This window comes from Drepanopeziza brunnea (genome assembly GCF_022702325.1).
Source record: "Drepanopeziza brunnea f. sp. 'multigermtubi' strain 214-2 chromosome Unknown ctg1, whole genome shotgun sequence".
In the NCBI taxonomy this organism is placed as follows: Eukaryota; Fungi; Ascomycota; class Leotiomycetes; order Helotiales; family Drepanopezizaceae; genus Drepanopeziza; species Drepanopeziza brunnea.
This window is the reverse complement of record NW_027094064.1, coordinates 3,772,754-3,790,847: the sequence shown is the minus strand read 5'-3', so window position 1 is coordinate 3,790,847 and position 18,094 is coordinate 3,772,754. Positions and strand designations below refer to the sequence as shown.

General features: G+C 51.5%; 6 protein-coding genes across 6 annotated transcripts; 5 read left to right on the top strand and 1 right to left on the bottom strand.

Annotated features, from left to right (window-relative positions):
- Positions 1–581: 581 nt before the first annotated feature.
- L3040_000647 (uncharacterized protein) lies at positions 582–1,121 on the top strand (the record flags this gene model as incomplete). Its single annotated transcript, XM_066155253.1, has 1 exon — positions 582–1,121. The coding sequence occupies one exon, from the start codon at positions 582–584 to the stop codon at positions 1,119–1,121; it is 540 nt and encodes a 179-aa protein (XP_066013289.1).
- A 6,353-nt stretch (positions 1,122–7,474) lies between these two features.
- L3040_000646 (uncharacterized protein) lies at positions 7,475–8,887 on the top strand (the record flags this gene model as incomplete). The annotated part of the gene is made up of 3 exons (XM_066155252.1): positions 7,475–7,892; positions 7,944–8,145; positions 8,197–8,887. The coding sequence occupies 3 exons, from the start codon at positions 7,475–7,477 to the stop codon at positions 8,885–8,887; spliced, it is 1,311 nt and encodes a 436-aa protein (XP_066013288.1).
- A 1,322-nt stretch (positions 8,888–10,209) lies between these two features.
- L3040_000645 (uncharacterized protein) lies at positions 10,210–10,983 on the top strand (the record flags this gene model as incomplete). The annotated part of the gene is made up of 3 exons (XM_007288262.1): positions 10,210–10,281; positions 10,366–10,779; positions 10,870–10,983. The coding sequence occupies 3 exons, from the start codon at positions 10,210–10,212 to the stop codon at positions 10,981–10,983; spliced, it is 600 nt and encodes a 199-aa protein (XP_007288324.1).
- Positions 10,984–11,345: 362 nt separating this feature from the next.
- Positions 11,346–13,611, bottom strand: L3040_000644 (uncharacterized protein; the record flags this gene model as incomplete). The annotated part of the gene is made up of 3 exons (XM_007288263.1): positions 11,346–13,017; positions 13,069–13,501; positions 13,560–13,611. The coding sequence occupies 3 exons, from the start codon at positions 13,609–13,611 to the stop codon at positions 11,346–11,348; spliced, it is 2,157 nt and encodes a 718-aa protein (XP_007288325.1).
- A 414-nt stretch (positions 13,612–14,025) lies between these two features.
- L3040_000643 (uncharacterized protein) lies at positions 14,026–14,570 on the top strand (the record flags this gene model as incomplete). The annotated part of the gene is made up of 3 exons (XM_007288264.1): positions 14,026–14,245; positions 14,306–14,365; positions 14,416–14,570. 3 exons carry the CDS (start codon positions 14,026–14,028, stop codon positions 14,568–14,570), a joined length of 435 nt encoding a protein of 144 aa, XP_007288326.1.
- Positions 14,571–15,441: 871 nt separating this feature from the next.
- Positions 15,442–17,614, top strand: L3040_000642 (uncharacterized protein; the record flags this gene model as incomplete). Its single annotated transcript, XM_066155251.1, has 4 exons — positions 15,442–15,688; positions 15,746–15,802; positions 15,858–15,947; positions 16,140–17,614. 4 exons carry the CDS (start codon positions 15,442–15,444, stop codon positions 17,612–17,614), a joined length of 1,869 nt encoding a protein of 622 aa, XP_066013287.1.
- Positions 17,615–18,094: the final 480 nt, after the last annotated feature.

Sequence of the window (18,094 nt, the reverse complement as noted above, 5' to 3'; positions counted from 1 at the left end):
TATTCAAGTCGATAAGAACCCAGTATAATTCATCGGCTAGAGCGATACAGGAATATGCTCATGTCTCCTTTGAGTTTTATACACCTGTTTTGGTCACGAATATTTCCCGAGAACAGAAAGGAGTACTTCTCATTGCTGATATTGCCACACGAGAATTTACACGCTGCAGGAACTGCATTCCGACGTCAACTCGAACAGGAAACAATGGAAAGAGTCGCTTTCGATAGCCAAGAAAGCTCTCAAATCGTGCCACGATTTGCAGAAGATGCTCGCTCTAGCTCTCGATATCGTTAATCTCGATAGAGTATTTATTATATTGGTCGGGATGGAAGCTAGGTATTAGCTTGGCGAAGGCTCAGCTACATACATTAGCCGGATAGGCTTCCCTCCAAACTCAAGATCTTTGTTTGACAATAAGGCTGATATCCGGATTTGGTAGTCTCTGTGTCGACACGAGCCTCGTTCATTTTCAGCGCACAAAGAGCCCCGACCTTCTAGCCAGCCACATGATAAATGATCGTATCGGGGATACCTTTAAGCAAATCCGTGTTGTCAACACAGTCGATCCAAAGCTTTCGAAAATGACAGTCTACGAAAGATCCCAATTATCCGCCGAGGAGATGGACGCCATTCAGAGGAAGCAATTCCTGCCCTTACTGAGAGCAGACGACCAGGTCTTCGAAGAACATTATGAACGCATCAATGCCATGGACTATGAGGCTCGGACACAAGTTGCAGTGGAGATCCCGGATGAAGGAAACGAGAGCATGCCTGTGAGATGGATCGATCTAGCGGACATGATGCGCGACATGTCCGACAAACTTCCCTCGTGGTCGACTGTGAGCCTTGGCCCTTCGACGATGAACAATCCTCATATTTGCAACGCCTACGTCAGGCTAATATGCAATCACGTCAATGCGAAAAGAGGAGAGCAGTGGGAGGCGCTCAGACTGAAGAAACTCAAGAAGGAACAGAAATCGGTCAAGTCCCGAGGCTCAGCGAAGCCTGGAAGAGGGAGTCCACGGCGGAGTGGAAGCCCAGCTAGGGAGGGGAGCTCAAAGCCAAGCGACCATCGAGATAGAGAGCCGTTGAGAACTGTACAGTGCCCAGAGCAGCTGTAAGCTTGGTGATTGATGTCAGAAGATTGAGGAGATGGCCGGTCTTCCTCGCCGCCAAAAGAAAGGGGGAGAACAAAATGGGTTTCAACGCTGCGCTTTCAATTCAAGAGCTTGGTCACTACTGGGAGCAGAGCGAGTAAGTCCGGGAAGGCAAAGGTGGTAGGTTTTGCAGTTGAGCGAGACCAGCAAGCGATGAAGAAGTGAAGTACGCCCAAGAACGAGGGAGAAAAAGAAAGAAAAGAAAGAATGATTCGTATAAAGAGCTATTGTCACGAAACAATGTCCATGACGTCGGCTGAGATTGAGGTAGAGATGATCTTCAAAAAACTGGGACGGACTCGGGGGGAAGAGGTGTGTCAACATCTGCTGGTTCCGGTTGATATCATCATGCTTGACCTTCCAGCCCCGAGAGAATAACATCAGGTGCTTATCCTTGACTGCATGGATCTCTCCTTTCTTTTGTAGATCTTCAAGCCCAAGATCGACGTCCAGCCAGAGCCCAACAGCCAGGTCTGGCGGCGATCAGTAGTACGAAAGGCTAGTACTGCAATGTCTCTCTGCAGAATGACATACCGCTCTCTCCGACGAGTTTCATGAGATCATTGAAGCCCAATGCCCTATCTAGCTCGGAATGCGGGAATCAAAAGCAAGTAAGGCCTTGCCTTGCCCTGTGGGACGCTTGAGCACAACGAAACAACGAAACAACGAAACAACGAAACAACGAAACAACAAAACGAGCAGCCTTATTCCTTCTCAAAACGTGCTCAGAAGACAGGCAACAAGTGGACGAACGCCATGATAACCAGAGCTCCATCTCCTCAGCGTGAAACAGAACTCAAAGGTGCCTAAGAGGAGAAGTCGTTGCAATACTCGATCCCTAGATTATCCTCTGCGTTGGCAGTGTTCCTATCCCAACTGACCCGCTGGTGAAGAATTACTTCGTTCCACCGCCTCGGCCAGCGCTGTTCTCTCTGCACCCCCCGAAGACCTGCAGGGACGCTTCTGCTGTTCTACGGCATGGTTTTCCTCTCGCAATCGCATGGTACAGATAGGTGGCAAAGTGAAAAGGGGGCAGAATGACAACATTCGGAGCGTTGAAGGTCCAGCTGATCAGCTGGGCCCGCGTACCTAGTCCTTCGATCCCGAGGGTTTTCGGAACCAGATAACCCTCACTGCGGAATGGGTGCCGAGAGAGAGGTTTGAGCAGCGGTTTGGCTAGAGTTGGAAATTTGAAAACCGAATTAGCGCTGGTAGGGCTCCGTCGTTGCTTCCCTAGAACCTGCATCCCGGACTCGGATCTGATCTGATGTTTGCACTTCAGATGTCGAAATGGAGACCAATGGATCGCTAATGGCTTGTTGCTCACCGGGCTTTGGGTGGCACATAAAGTCTCATGTTTACAACCGGCGCCTGGTCGCGGAGCCTTGCAAGGCGAGGAAAGAGACGGGATTCGCCATGCATCGACGATCCGATATTGGAGATGCAGGATGGTAGTTGCACAGCGTACTGCAGAACCACTCAAAGAGGCCTCCTGCTTGTTTCATTCTGCCGAATGTGTCTGATTGGAGAAGTATCTGAACGTCTTGGTGTATTGAGCAGTCACTGTCAATTTTCTGATATTGGCGCTGTTGTGAGAATAGACAAGGGGCCGAAAGACGGACCGAAGAATGATTTGTCAAACATGGTCGCGTTGTCAAAAGCAGGTTTGGTGCAAACAAGTGATGGAAGGCGTGGAAGCACAGAAACCACCAGGTTGGTCAGAGGTTGAGGCGCCGAAGGGCCTACCTGCTGTGCCACCCAAAGCTGAATCCCAGCAAACTCATTGCCCTTCGCTCAACCCACCCAGGAGATGTAGAGCTATGTAGAAGTCTGTAGACGTATGTGCATTGCCGCCAGTCAACTTCCACCGACTGGGGTACGGGGCTTTACTTGGAGCTTTGGATGCTGCGTCTGGGTGCATGAAATGTTCCTCTGGATTCTCAGTCAGCTCAACAAATAGCAATAGCGAGCTCCGATATTTGCCTTCATCATGAGGTCTGTGGTCACCCTCGGCTTGCATTTGCATCCCGACCGTACCATCACACCTTCGAGGTCCTCTCTCGGAATGGATATCGGAGAATTGGAGAATTCGAGGGGGGGGGGGGGGGAGAGAGAGAGAGACAATAGAGAGAGAGAAGAGAGAGAGAAGAGAAGAGAAGAGAGGAGAGGGAGAGAGACTTGGAAACCGAGTCCAAGCGAGAAAGCACCTGCCCGTCATCAAACTCTGACAGCGGCATTGCCCGGCACTGGATCATTGATTTTCATGGCAGCGATGCCATTGTCCCCGTTATTGTCCCGGTCCTTGTCCCCGATACTCGATTCGCCCGGAGACCTCGTGACCAGCGTGGCAAGAAGTCGTGAGACGGAGTGACGGAGTGACGTGACGCGGAGTTCCACTGCGGCAGCAGCCACAACAAACAACCTGCAACAGCCTCACCATGTATCGTCTCGACGGTAGGGCAATAGCTTTTCTCTTTATTTTATATCTATATTTGTATTGATTTTCTATTCCCAGGCCTGACTGAGCTGCGGATCAGCTGCTGTGAGTGTGTCTGTGTCCGATGATGCCGGGATTCCTGCTTGCGACGATGTCGGGAGTCACGGATGACACGATCCGTACGGAATGTCCCGAGATGAACATCAGTTACTACTAGTTATCCCTGTTATTGGGTGAAGCGACCGATGCGCCCCGATGCGCCCCGATGCGACCGCCAGCGGGGGGGAGGGGGGATAGCTTCATGCAGGAGCGCGACTCCAGCAGTCCGGTTTGCAAGGCACTCATCTCCGTATTCCCGTTTCTCGGGCTTCTCCTCTGCAGCGAACGAATGTGCTCCGGGCAGACGGGCGTCGGCCGGATTGGTTAAGGAGCCTGGACCTGCTGGCATCGCAGCAGAACCAGCTAAGCTGTTGGTTGGAATTTCGATGACGCTCCTCTACGGAGCGGTACCGGTACTACGGTCGGTGTTGGGCCAGGGGAGGTCTGCGCCAGAGGTCGAGGTCGTCTATCTTTTCTCCATACGATAGAGCAGTACCTACTACTACCTAGTACCAGTAGTAAGTGATCGTGCAGAGTTCGCTCCAGTCGAAGTCTGGGCAACTTTATATCTGAAGTGTCAGCCTGTCAAGCCCTAATTCTGATATGCGCCACAAGACGGGAGAAAACATTGGTTGCTGGGCTGCTTCCATTTACAACTCCGTACAAGTACAAGCAACTACAACGTACCTAGTTGTACTTCTCCGTACTCCTCGTATCCGACAATCAGCCCCGAACTTCTATCCGTGGGGGTCTGTGTCTAGTCTACCGGTATGGCCATCAAGGGTGCAACTACAACTACGGTGTACCGGTAGTCGTAGGTACAACGTTTTTTTCTCTTCTCTTCTCTTCTTCTCCTGCATTTTCTCTGGCTAAATTGCTTTCTCCTGGGATAGATGAAAAAGGGGCTGACGCTGACTGAACCAATCTAATACAAGACAACCTCATAAATAGCCCTGTGAAAAGTCCATGGGCAGAGCGAGCGAGGCTGCCCATACATTCCTTGCCGAGGACCACGATCCACGAGGTGATGTTGAAATACTACTACCTACGTACTCCGTAACGAAAGAAGGTTACTGCCGTGCCTTCTCGGACCGAAAGTTGCTCCTCCGAAGTTGTTGTACCACGTAGTAGTACGTAGTACTATGTACCACGTTGTACAGTACCGGTATATTACCATAGCAAGGCCTACCACGGCCAACCTGCCGCTATGAGCGAATAAGGAAGTCTGCAAGTACTTGCTTGCCAAGAGCGCAGAGAAGGTTTTGATGGGAGCGGTCCGAGTCCCGACTGCTAAGTACCTAAGTCTTGCGGACTTACGGGTGAATTAAAGTGTCCAAGGCCGGCAGGATGGCGCTCTTGCCGTCCACCACCTTAAACCGACAGCCCTACACCAATAACTGGACCTGGACCTGGAGCCGATCAGTTGACATGTGTGTTGGTTTTCTAGCTGTGACGATGTGACACGGCGGGAATCGGGAGAAGGGGGGGAGGGTGTCGGGGACTCCAGGGAGTGCTTGTTGGTTTAGGTTAAAGTTGATGCTGCAGGATGAGAGGGTATTCGAGACGAGATGGTCCAACTACAACGTACTATCTAAACTTGCCCCGGACTTCAGACAGGAATCAGAGCGGTGAAGTCAAAGTCAAAGATGTTGCAAAAGCGGACCTGCGATAAGTACCTACGTAGTAAGTGTTGCAATTTGAGGGTGCTTGACGTGCTTGACTGTTGCTGTAGCCTGCCTATCTGTTTCCATCTGTGTACAAGCGAGAGGCAATAATTGCGGCGCCACTGCAACAAGACGTATAGAGAGCCTTGTCCGAGAAGAGGAATATAGTTGAAACGAAACTAGGCGAGGTCGAGGCAGTAGTAATCAATACAGCATCTACTGTACCGGTACTCCGTAGAACCAAAGCGACTCTGATTATCAACTTTACATATACGGACTTTATACGTAGTAACTGAATTGTCAACAATCAGGTAGCTATTCCTTCCAACAAGTACCTACGACCTACGACCTACGACCTACGACCATTCTTCTAAACTAAGGTACTACCGGTCCGTACTACGTACTTCGTACTTTTCGACTTGCTCCTACAGTACTCTGATACGGACATACTCCGTACCGCACGGAGTACCGGTACCTAACAAGAGCAAGTTTACCCCCACTACTCACGGACCGCTGGGCATCAGAAATCCCGGTTTTTGGGTAGGATGCAAAGTGCTAAGTACGGCTACCGGTACTGCTACTGCTACTGCTACCTACTGCTAGGTACAGCTACTGCTAGCTACTGCTAGCTACTGCTAGCTACTGCTAGCTACTGTATAGTATTTGGCGGTACCAAGGATCCATCACTACTGGCCTGGGCTGGGCTGGGCCTGGGCCTGGGCCTGGCTGCACTCTGCACTCTGCACTCTGCACTCGAGACTCAGCCAGACTCTCGCTGACCCACCCAGAAATGCAGACACAGATGTCTAATTCGAAGGCGCTGCAGTGCCAGCACTCGTTCACAGCAGCAAACCGGACCTTGCACCAAAGACCACAGACAGACAGACCTTGACCACGAACCTTGACAATAACCTTGACCCTGGGCCGGCCTGGACAATCAATCAGTCACTCAATCACTCACTCACTCACTCACTCACTCAATCACTCAATCACTCAATCACTCAATCAATCAATCAATCCCTCAATCAATCATTCAATCAATCTTCTTCTTCTCGTCTCGTCTCGTCTCGTCCCCGTGCGGAATAATCACTTCCTCGTCGTTCCTCCTCCCTTCCCTCGCCCTCCTCCTCCTCCTCCTCCTCCTCCACACTCCACAGCAGCCATCGAACGAGGATCAGGATCCAGAACAGGATCCTCCTGCAGCGACCGACCTTTCTGTCTTGGCCATCCAAGAAAAAATAAGAATAGAACCGCAACCCAATGACAATTGCCTTTCTTGCAGCCTTTAGGATCATCGATTGCACACATACCGGTACTACTATTCATCCAGTCCTAGAGCCACTGCCTCACACCACACCGCGCCATTTCTCTTCCCCCTTCCCCTTCCACTTCTCACCATCACCACCACCACCACCATCCACCACCACCACCACCACCCTCCTCTGCTCGAGCATTCTCGCGATCACTACCGCTGCTGCCAGCATTCCGTACGACCTCGCGACCACTCGTCCATTCCCCACCAATCGTTACCGAAAACCCGTACAGCCGGTATCCAATCTGCCATCCGACGACTCGGTCAGCCATGAAGCAGTAAATGTGCACCTGTCTGTCGTAAGCCCGAGACCAGTTTGCGCAACCTTCGGACCATTGGCTTCCCCGCTATATATATATACATACATATATATATTTATTTGCGAGTCCGACGGTCCTCATTTTCGTGCCTCGAAATCTTTTGGCCATTCAGTCGACCTGATACCTGTATCTTTCTACTTGCATCCTCCTTTCCGCTTAAGTTTCACAGCTCCCTGCGTGAATCCCGACTGTGAATCCGAACTCGTCGGTGGAATGCCCCCCCCGGCAGACAATCTTGCCGAATTGTGGTAGTAAACAAGTTGCAGCCAGCAGAGTCCCAGGGATCTAGAAACACTCATTGACCTGCCATTGTGGCCTGGGATCTATCTGATTGAGGTATAATCCAGCTCCATGTTCCTGGGTCGCCCCTTTGACCTCTCTGTAGAACAAGACCTTCCGCACAAAAGGCTCACCACCCAAACACCATTCCATCCTTTTCGGGAAGCCTCTCCGTCAGTCACGAATACCGTTGAGAACTCCATAAGATGTCCCTGACACAAAAATCCGGAGGATATGGTGGGCCCCCGCCTCCCCGGTATCCATATCCAGCAGATAGGGACAATCATTCCAGGCCACCTCCTCCAAGATTGCCTTCGATGTCGTCGCTGCTGAATCACGAGCCTCCACACCACGAACCGCGGCCCAATCCGTTCCTGGCTCGGCAATCACAACCTCCGTACGTGATGCAGCAGCAGCAGCAGCAGCAACCGCCGCAACATTCTCTATACATGAGTCAGGTGGACCCTAATGCTCTGCCGCAACACAATCATCATCTACCTCAACAAGCTCCTATGAACTCGCACCAGTCACAAACTCCTTCGCAACCTATGTTGATGCCTTTGCAGAGTCCACAGTCGTTGGCCACAGGTAACTCTCAGGGCAGTGCTTTGCCCTCCCAACCCAGTAGGCAAACCGAACCTGTTAGAAAGAAGAGGAAGGCTGATCGGGCCAAAGACGGCGAACAAGAATACAGCCAAGTTGAATCCGGCTACCGCCTTGCCGAAGCTAGCATCTCGCCCACGCAAACACCATTCAGTCAGGGGGGCCAGTACTCCCGCCGAGAATCAACCTTCTCCAACGCATCGTCACGGCAATTGTCCCAGGCACAGGGCCCCCAAGCAATGGAGATTTCTGGGCTCTTGAGCGAAGAGCCAAGGTACGCTAGTCATAGCCATACAGACTTGCAGGACCAACCTAACCACCATAGTCCCAGAAGGGAGCGACCGCAACCGAAGTTCGCGCTCCGCATGCGCCAGCAACCCCTTGCTGCGCGAGCCTGTGGCTTTGGCGAGCGTGACCGCCGGGTGATTGACCCGCCTCCAATCCTGCAGATGGACGTCAGCGGGCCAAACATGACGGCGACTGAGATCAGCACCTTGATACGAAGTCCGTACTCGGTTATCCATTGTACACTTTGGGACCCGGAGACTGATAAGGATGCCACCGCTATGCCGGGGACGACCGAAAAGAGGCAACAGCGACGACTCATGGGTACTTTGGTCGCGTCTCCGTTTGTGGGCAAAGACGAGCACGGCATGGAAGGTTGTTTCTTCACGTTCCCCGATTTGAGTGTTAGAACACCGGGGAAATACAGCCTCAGATTCGCCCTTGTGAACCTCGACCCCACACGCATGGGCCCGGGAAACAGCGTCCCGGTCCGAAGCACCATCTGGAGCAGCGAATTCCAGGTCTTCAATGCCAAAGACTTCAGTGGCATGAGAGCCAGTACGGCGTTGACCAAGACGCTCAAGAGCCAGGGATGTTTGATATCGGTTAAGAAGGGCAACGGCAAGCCAGGTAGTAGCCACGAGAGTGACGGAGAAGATGGGGACGACGACAACAATGATGATGGCCCACGCTCTTCTAGGAGAGCTGTAGGCAGACGTTCTAGAAGGTGAGCAAGCAGCTGGGGAGAGGCGTCGTCGGTATTGGCTTCGCGGCTCGCTTTCTGAGTAGCGAATGGGGTGGTCTCTTGATGATCGTACATGCGGTGCGTTGCGTCGCCTCGCATCGCGTTCCGTTCCGTTCCGTTCTCCGCTGCCTTTCGGATTACAAAAGCTATCGTGGGTACTGGTTTGCATATATAACGAGTTCAGCTTGGGCAAGCAACGGCGTTTTTGGATATACTTCTCTCTGGCCCCACGATTTATGAGATGGATGATGTTTGGACGATTTTCTTTTGGGCCTGACTCAAGCGTTGCGTGCGCGCGTGCTTTACTGACTGCCTGCATGGAAAGAATGGAAGGACCCATTTTCAGCTATTGGACCATGACACCAGTCGGTACCTTTGCGAGACCAAGTGAGATGAGATGAGATGCTATGAATTGCCTTGATGTGATTGATACCCAAGCATAGCCGGTCGCCTGTATAGGGATGGATTTCAACGTCGGAGGATGAACACAAGTACTTGTTTGCATTTGTTATTCCTGTATATATGTATATATTCTGCCTACATTTAGTCTCTCTCTTGGCCCAAGAATATCAATCTTCACCTTCACTTCTATCTATCACGCCTTGTGATTGGCTTTTCCTAACCCACCTCTTGCTCTCGGCAGCTTTTTCACCATGACGATAAAGTGATACCGCTAAATACGAGACCACCCGGGTTCACAGGCAATGGGTGCACTGACTATAAATAGTTTCCCCTACTTTAAGAACCCCGACGGTTTCGAGGCCAACTCCCACTACTATCGATGTCTCCATGTGTGTGTAAGAATTGATTTGTGGAGCTCTCAGAACTATCGCACGGCATCTATAAATACATCTCCATACGGAGGAGCATCGGTAAAAGGTAACGTGGTTGCTGTGTCAGGGTCTGGAATTTAGTAAACAAAGAGCAAGAAATTCTTAGGAAGATTGAAAAAAATCCCAGCAACACGAACCAGGAATCAGATACCGGTAGATGAGGCCAGGGCATCTGTTTCGGTTGCGAAGCTCCGTCCCCTTCGGAAACCGTTTCCAACGCTACTTAACCAAATGATAACGTTTATCGAGGCACGTGATCGTCAGAGCAACCACCCATCGCAAGCATCAGCCGTTCCCACCGAGCTCCATGCTTGCATCATCACCTCTTGCGCCGGAGCTTCCACAACCCACGCATAGAAGCATAAGAAGCTGTTAATCATACCGACAGACAATGAAGGAGAAGAATTAATTGACGTGCCCATTTCGAAGCTCCAGAACCGCTGCAAAAAGAGACCCCTCCCTCCCCGCCACGATCATGACATCCCGCCTCGTCCTCGTCATTGGAGACATGCACATCCCCGACCGAGCGATCGACATACCCCCAAAGGTACCTTACCTACCTACCTACCTCCCCATGAATCCTCTCCCTCACGAACAGAAGATCTGACCCCCCGTTTTCCCCCCGGCCCAGTTCAAGAAGCTGCTCACCCCGGGCAAGATCGGACAGACGCTCTGCCTGGGCAACCTCACGGACAAGCCGACCTACGAGTACCTGCGCTCCATCTCGCCCGACCTCAAGATCGTCAAGGGCCGCTTCGACGCCGAGGCCACGTCGCTGCCGCTCTCGCAGGTCGTCACCCACGGCTCCCTGCGCATCGGCTTCCTGGAGGGCTTCACCATGGTCGCGCCCATGGAGACGGACCTCATGCTCGCCGAGGCGAACAAGCTGGACGTGGACGTGCTGTGCTGGGGGGGCACGCACCGCTTCGACGCCTTCGAGTTTGAGAACAAGTTCTTTGTGAACCCGGGCAGTGCGACGGGCGCGTTTAGCACCGGGTGGGTGGCGGAGGGGGAGGAGATCGTGCCGAGTTTTTGTCTGATGGATGTAAGTTCACTCTCTGCTTGGAGAGGGAAGGACATGCGGGTGGGGGGGGGGGGGGGGGGTAGAGGGTATTGTGCTGACACGGCGGTGCAGGTCCAGGGGATTGGTTTGACGCTTTATGTGTATCAGTTGAGGAAGGATGCTGATGGGGTTGAAAGCGTCAACGTGGAGAAGATCACATATACCAAGGTTGTGGGCGGATCATGATACAGAGACATGGGAACTAGGAAGCCAGATAGCCTCGATTGTAGATTGAGGGAGGCGGGAGAACATGCGGCCATCAATTGGTTGAGGGAGGGGCATGAAGTCTGCCGACGGGTTGGAGGCATTACACCCAGGTACTCCGCTGAGAGGAGGCGATAGTCGTCATAGACATACATCCACACCTCGTTTGAAAATGGCATCTCGTCAATAGAGTAAGAGAATTCTATTGGTATCATATCCTTGCCTCCATCCAGAGAATTCTTCACCCAGTAATCCAAACCTGCTCCTTCGCTCAAAGTGTACAGCAATTGCTCATCCAACACGCAGAGAAAAAAAAAATTGGTCTTGAGAGTCATACAAGTCGTTCAGAGCATCATGCTTCGCCTCCGCACCGATATCCTGTCACTCCTAGATCCGCCAGCCCCGACGTCTGTTGCTCCGGTGGTGTTGGAAGATCCCTTCAACGCTTTATCCATTTCGTGCTCTTTGCCCATCTCAACATTCGATGAAGAGCTTCTCAGACCAAGTGTGGACTGTCTCCGATGAGATGCTGGCCTGTCGGGTTGCCTCGATGCGTCCATATCCGACATCTCATGGTCGCTCTGATGAGGCTGTTGAGCATGGTCTCGAGGATACCTTCTAGAGAATCGTGTCGGAGCCTTCCCCTCGATGGCTCTGGACGGCGCTTCTGCTGAAGAAGGCGAGGAACCTCGAAATTCGTAAATATTTAAAGCTGCCATACCGTTGCTCACTGCAGTCTCGTCCTCAACGGCCCTTCCCCTCTCCTTTTCTTTTGCAGCCGCTTTGACCCTCCTCGTTTCTGCTAGAAGTGCCGCAATTGCACCTCCTGAAGCCGTTTTGGGGATATCAAGCTCCGTTTGATTCAAAATAGATTCGCGCCGTTTTCGATGGGTTGTGATATTGCTAGGGAGTAGATCTGGCCTGGGTGTTATATTCCTCAGAGGGCTACTCTCTACTGTGGTAGACGAGGCGACTGGCATATCTTTCCAAGCATCGTCTGCCTCAGGCTCTCCTTTGATGGCTGGACTAGCTACACCAGTGTCCTCTTCAAGCTTGACCTTGGTTCGAGCCTTCTCTTTTTCATCCCTAGTGACGGCGTCAACCATTTCTCTGGTTGGCCTGCGCATCTTATCCCGAAGACTAGGTTCCGCATAACTGACAGCTCCGCGGGCTCGTCGACTTGGCCGCGTTGGCCCGATAGTCACAGGAGGCGGGGTGTCTCTTGCCCTGCCAGTTGATGGGGCTTCGGGAAGCTCCGACGAGAATTTGTCTGCAGCTGGTGCAGCTGGTGTGTCTGGCTGTACTTCAACAGTGTTGATCACCGGATCTGGAGAAGGTTGGATTCTAACAGGTTCTCGCTTCTTGTTCTTACTTGCATCTGTCGAATTATTCGGCCTCTGATTTTCCGGCTTGTTGACTTTGGTATCGTCCGAGGCAGGAATGTTTTTCCTTGGCGATTGGTTGATGCATTTCGGAGCAAGCACCTTCCTATTGGCAATTATGGCAGTGGTCTTATCCCGCGGGGCTCCTCTAGCAATGGCAAGTTCTTTAGTAGGTTTGTTACTAGGTCGCTCTGGTGGAGAAGCAGATTTGGTCTGGGACGTGTCCTCGTTCGCAACTCGGGTGTAGTTGAATTCATCCGGAGAGCTGGCATAAGATCGTCTAGAAGCATCCGTTTCTTCATCATCTCGGACACCGAGTTTCCGTTTAGCTCCCTTCTTGAGAGCCCCAGTCGTTTCACAGAACTCAGTTGCCGAGGATTCTGGCTTGCTAGCTCGCTCTTGGTCTAAGAGTCCACTACTATCCCGACGTTTTCGCCGTTGTTCTAGATTGACTGAAGTAGCAGGATCTAGACTGATCGTGTCCACAACATCTTGATTTTTGGTACGTCTTGGGAGGTCAATTTTGACTGGATCCTCATCGACAAATTGTGAAACTGGTGCAGGGCCGATTTCTGGAGACTCAGTGTTCCTAGCAGCTTCTGCATCGGTGACCAGGCTCAGGATCTCTTCTTGCCTGTAGCAGTGTTAGCGTTCCTCCTGGCTCGAAAGGTTGGAGGCCAAATACTCGAGGGTTCTTCTCGGAAAATATTTGTTTTCCAGGATAGGGGGTAATCGTCCTTCCTGGCCAGCAACTGCTTCACTCGGAGTGCATATGTTCTTCCACTTTTCATGGCCTGGACTTGTAGCTGGACTCGCTCTCGTAGCTCGTTCGCTCTGCCTTGACTGTTTTTTCGGAGACGGTGCACCAAGACCCGAAAGCAATGCACCAATTTCAAGGATTTTCTCTTCCAGCTGTGATTTCACTTGTCCAGTATGATCCACTATCCGCTGAGCATTTCCATTCTCTATTTCTCCATGCAGACGAATTATCTCCGCCCGAAGGCCTAAATTGTCGGCCAACAGCCTGGAGATCTCGTTCTCGAGGCTCCGAATGCGCAGCGACTGTGTAGAGTTCGCTCGAGCTATGTCGCGGTTCTGCCGCATGAACTTTCGTTTAACTGTATATAATATCAGTCTGCCATACCGTCGCTAGGAAACTGCTTCTCTTGTACTTACGAGACTCTATTGTTTCCGTTGGCGCCGCCGCGGGCTCATTCAGTCGAGCCATCTGCGATGTGCATGCGGCAGTGAGCGTGCTCTATTACTTCTTTCCCCAGAGATGATCATGAATTCCGCAGCAGCGTTGGAAAATTCTAGACGGTAGCAATAGCGGTGTTGTGGTTATGTGCGTGGCTAGGACCGGAGCTGTTGACAATGAAGAACGCAATTTCTGTGATTTGTTGACATTCAATTGAAAGCGGAATAGTGGAAGGCGGCCGCTAGTCTTCGCAAGGACTACCCCTGTCTTAGCAACCGCGGGCGCGGGATCATTCTGGCAAACAATCGTGGTAACTAAGTAGTTTGGCGAATTTATTAACGCTCGTTGGACCTTAGAACTTCCCCTAATCCCAAGGAACATACAAGTCGTCTGCGTAGAACGAGCCTCACCTTACTCTGAATCTATCATCCCGCAATCGCAAACATGTACAACTCTTCAAGACCGCTCCCATCCCACTTGCGACAAGCCTCAACATCTGGCAACACTGCGTCAACAGGCCAGTCGCCAGTTCTTCTTGCGCGCATAAATGAGAAGAAAGCAGAGTTGGAAAACCTCAAGCAGCTGCGGGATCTGAGCGCCGGACTAGCAGGACAGATGCAAATGCTCGAGGAGAAGTTATCAACATTATCAGACGGAACAGAAGGTGACATACTACCAACTACCTTTGGGAATAAAGGCACGTTACTAACCCGTATCCTCTCAGCTGTTGCTACAGTACTGGGAAACTGGCACAATGTGCTCCGGGCAATCAGCATGGCATCGAGTGAGTGCCGAAGGTCTGCAAATGCGATGGTGCGCGCTAACATTTTACAGTGAAGATACCAAAGCCCAAGGATTCCGACGATGCGGAAAGGGAAGAGCCGAAGGATCCAGTTACAGAGTCGGCATTGCCACAGACTCTTGTGAGGATACCGACAGAGCATGCGCCGATGCTTCAACAGGCCAGTTCGGGAGCAGATGAAGACTGAGGGTTGTCTTGATAGCTAGGACAAGATGACTTATGTAATCATGGCGACAGCCTGTGGCAAGGCACGATATGAAGATATAGGCAAAGACTTCCGAGAGCATTGAGTGGCGCCCATTTGGACTAGGCTTCTGGTCCTGGAGTTGCAAACTCATCGAGATGGAAGATGTTTATTAAGATACCCCAAGGCTCGCGGTTGAATGCGATTTGAGATGGTTGGCTTAATTGGGGTAGAGAGCAGATCACTAGACACCTTAGACACCTTACGTTCTCCCCTCGAATTTATGACGTTCTATCAGAAGTGTCCCTCGAACTCCAAAATGTTACCGAAAATTGTGGATATCCTGCTGTCACGAGACCAGCGCGTCGCGTCACATCACGTCGCAGTTGGGCAATGCCCCTCCCTCGCTTCTCCAGAGTCGCGGTTGCCCTGGTGATCAGCGCAGAAACAAAATGTTTATCGGTCAGGAAGGCGGGGAGGTCTGGGCGTAAGTTGTATCATACCGGTATCATCGTACTGATATGGTACTGACCTACCCGACCCTGATCCTTATTCATCCTCAAACTTCGCGCAACGATAAATCACAGCTTCCTGGGCACTGACTCGAGGCATCTTGGAATTCGCATCCGCATCCGCATCCGCATCCATCGTCTACCTACTCATCCAGCTATCGCACATCGCTCCGCACCTCTTCTACCTACCTGAACCCTTACTCCCGCCCCATCTTACATCACTCAGCCTGCATCGGTCGCAAACCCACAACCTAAACCCCGGACCAAGGGTGTCACAGAGCGAACCCTCATCTTCACCCATATCTACATCCACATCCACATCCACATCCACATCCACACCCATCCTGCCTCCGTCCTCGATCATGTCTCGAGTGGCCAGCTCTCGGACATTCGCAATTGCAGAAGACGACACCGCAACAGCTGCTCTTACATTTCAGACACCATCAACACCTACGCCAGCAGACCAATACTACCTTCACCCGATGGGAACCCGGATAGTCTCCAACACCGTCACCATGAAGTCGGATCCCTTGGAGGCAGAAGTCAGAGGTCTCAAGGCCGCATACAAGAGTGCATTGGGCGTCGGCAAGAAGCTCAAGAAGGGGAGGAGTAAGAGAAAAGACAGGCAGACAGACTCGCAGGAGACCGTTGACGACGAACTACCAGTAGTAGAGTTGGCTCTAGCTAGCCCTGCCCCAGCTTCACCAGTTCAGTCCTCTAGAGGTATCTATGCCAGGATTCCGTGGCGTTAGAAACTGGAAGCTAAATTGACTGCTAGGAACTGCTCCTGCGGCGGAGGACCTCGAGACCCACTCAATCAAACAGTCCGTCCGAACGACCCGTAATCAAGCAGCCAAGGCACAAGCAGGTCAGTATATCTATGATACTTCAGAATTCTTTAGGTCCGAGGATTGCTCAGTCATTTCTGAAAAGATTCGGGGCCTCGATTACATTTCCCTTTTCAGTGGCCGGCGTGCGAACTTGAACCGAACTGGAAAGGTTTCCACGATTCGCAAGTCACCCGATGGAAACTATAGTACTAATCACACCTTATCTTTAGCAAAGGACATTCAGTTAGAGTCTCATTTTGAGACTGTGGTAGCTTCAGCTGTTGATACTCTCAAAACAACAACACACAATGAAAATCACAAAGAGCAAGAGGCAATCTGGGTAAGACATCCCCCAGCAGGCTCGCCAGTCAAGACACTCGAAGAGATTGAAAAAGCATATGGCCCTAGTGATCCTGCATATTCAACCGATGTTGCAGATGAGGATTCCTTTGTAAAACAAATTATATGCCGGACGCCAGCAAAACCCGTCTCGCGGATCGAGGATTCTCTTGAAGCTCTTGATCAACTAGAAGAAGCACTTGATGCTCTGAACCAAGCAACGCAGACAGAAATAATGCCATCTCTCCAGAAGCCAAATTCACGATGGGCGCGAGACTCTCTCGAAGGTACGGGAAAGGAGAAGCAAGTTGGCAAAAAGCCTGCTGGAAAGCAGAATGCAGCCAAGGGACAACAACCATTGAGAACTGGATATGCTTCTGTGCGCGTCAAGTCTGCACAAAAGCAAGCCCCGACTCTGAAAAAGGCTGCCTCAATGAACTTCAAGCCAGCTTCAAGCAGCACCAGATCCAGCGAGGAGCAAGGAAAGGCCCAGCCTTCCATAGAGGCAGCTATCAAACGTCCAATCAGTCTGCTTCCACCCAAGGAGACTGCGAGGTCTACTAAGGCACCAACGCGCTCCAATTTCACACTTCCAGGCGAAGCGGTTGCACTCAAGTTGAAGGAACAGCGGGAGGCACGAGTAGCACAACGTCAATCCAGCGACGAGAGCTATCAGACGGTACGAAATGTTTGCGGTCCCAAGATTAAATCGACCAAACCACCTACCAAGCCGACCTTTGAGCTTCCTGGAGAAGAGGTTTCCCGAAGAAAGAGAGCAGCACATGAGGCTCGCCTCAAAGCCCAGGAGGAGGAGGAACGCAGGCGACGTGAATTCAAGGCTAAGCCCATTCGCAACAGCGTTGTCCCAAATATGGTACCTCGTGAGACTTTAGCCAGCCGGGCCAGACAAAGCAAAGGTGGCACTGAGCATATTGAAGATGGCAATCTGTCCATCTCGAAGCGAGGCTCAAATGTCGGTGCTCACCGACCATCCATTGCCGTTCTTGCATTAGCAAATTCCTCCGCTCCTCGCGCAAAAGGTACCTTCATACCCCCTGTTCGTAAGCTATCACCATCCGTGACTGCACCTTCTTCGATGACTGGTTGTCCCGTACAGCGAGTGCAGCGGGCTGAGCCTACCACGGATTCCGGACTCCGGAAGCGTGCCAAGGAAATCTATAACCGTGACGCTCTGCTCACTGCGGAGATGGACAAGGGAAAGAGGGACAGGGAAGCCGCTGCTAAGCGTGCCAGAGAGGATGCTGCGGAGAGAGGACGACAGGCCAGCAGGGAATGGGCTGAGAAACAGATGGCCAAAAAAATGGCAGAAGGTGACAAAGGAATGAGTGCCGGATACGGTCCTTGAGGCCAGCTGGGCTTGAGCCACAACTGATCCTTTTGAGAGTTACTTATGGAGCTTCTTGGGTGTGTCTGTGTCTGTTTTATTTTGCTTCGAGCCCGAGTTTTCTTTTTGGGGAGGTTTCTTTCATGCCGCCGATTATAAATGCGTTAGGAGTTTCCTTTTCATACATACCCCTTGGTGGTCGTGGCAGGGAGTAAACCGGCAGTTTTGGTTGGCTTGATCCTATGGAGTCTTGGAGGGGTTGCTTTTATGCAATGGCAAGGAAATAGCAAGGGAATCGGGACACAGTTAGTGTAAACACAGTGATTCCTGAGGTACTTTTTTGGTCTAAGGCCAACAGTGGCATTGACAACTCATACAGAATACAGATGTCTCTCATTACACACTTGATAGATAGTCTTTTAATTGCCTGCTCCTGTCGTGGGCCCTTCCTGTGCCAGAAGAACACGGATCTGAAGTGCATCGCGATAGGGGATCATCATC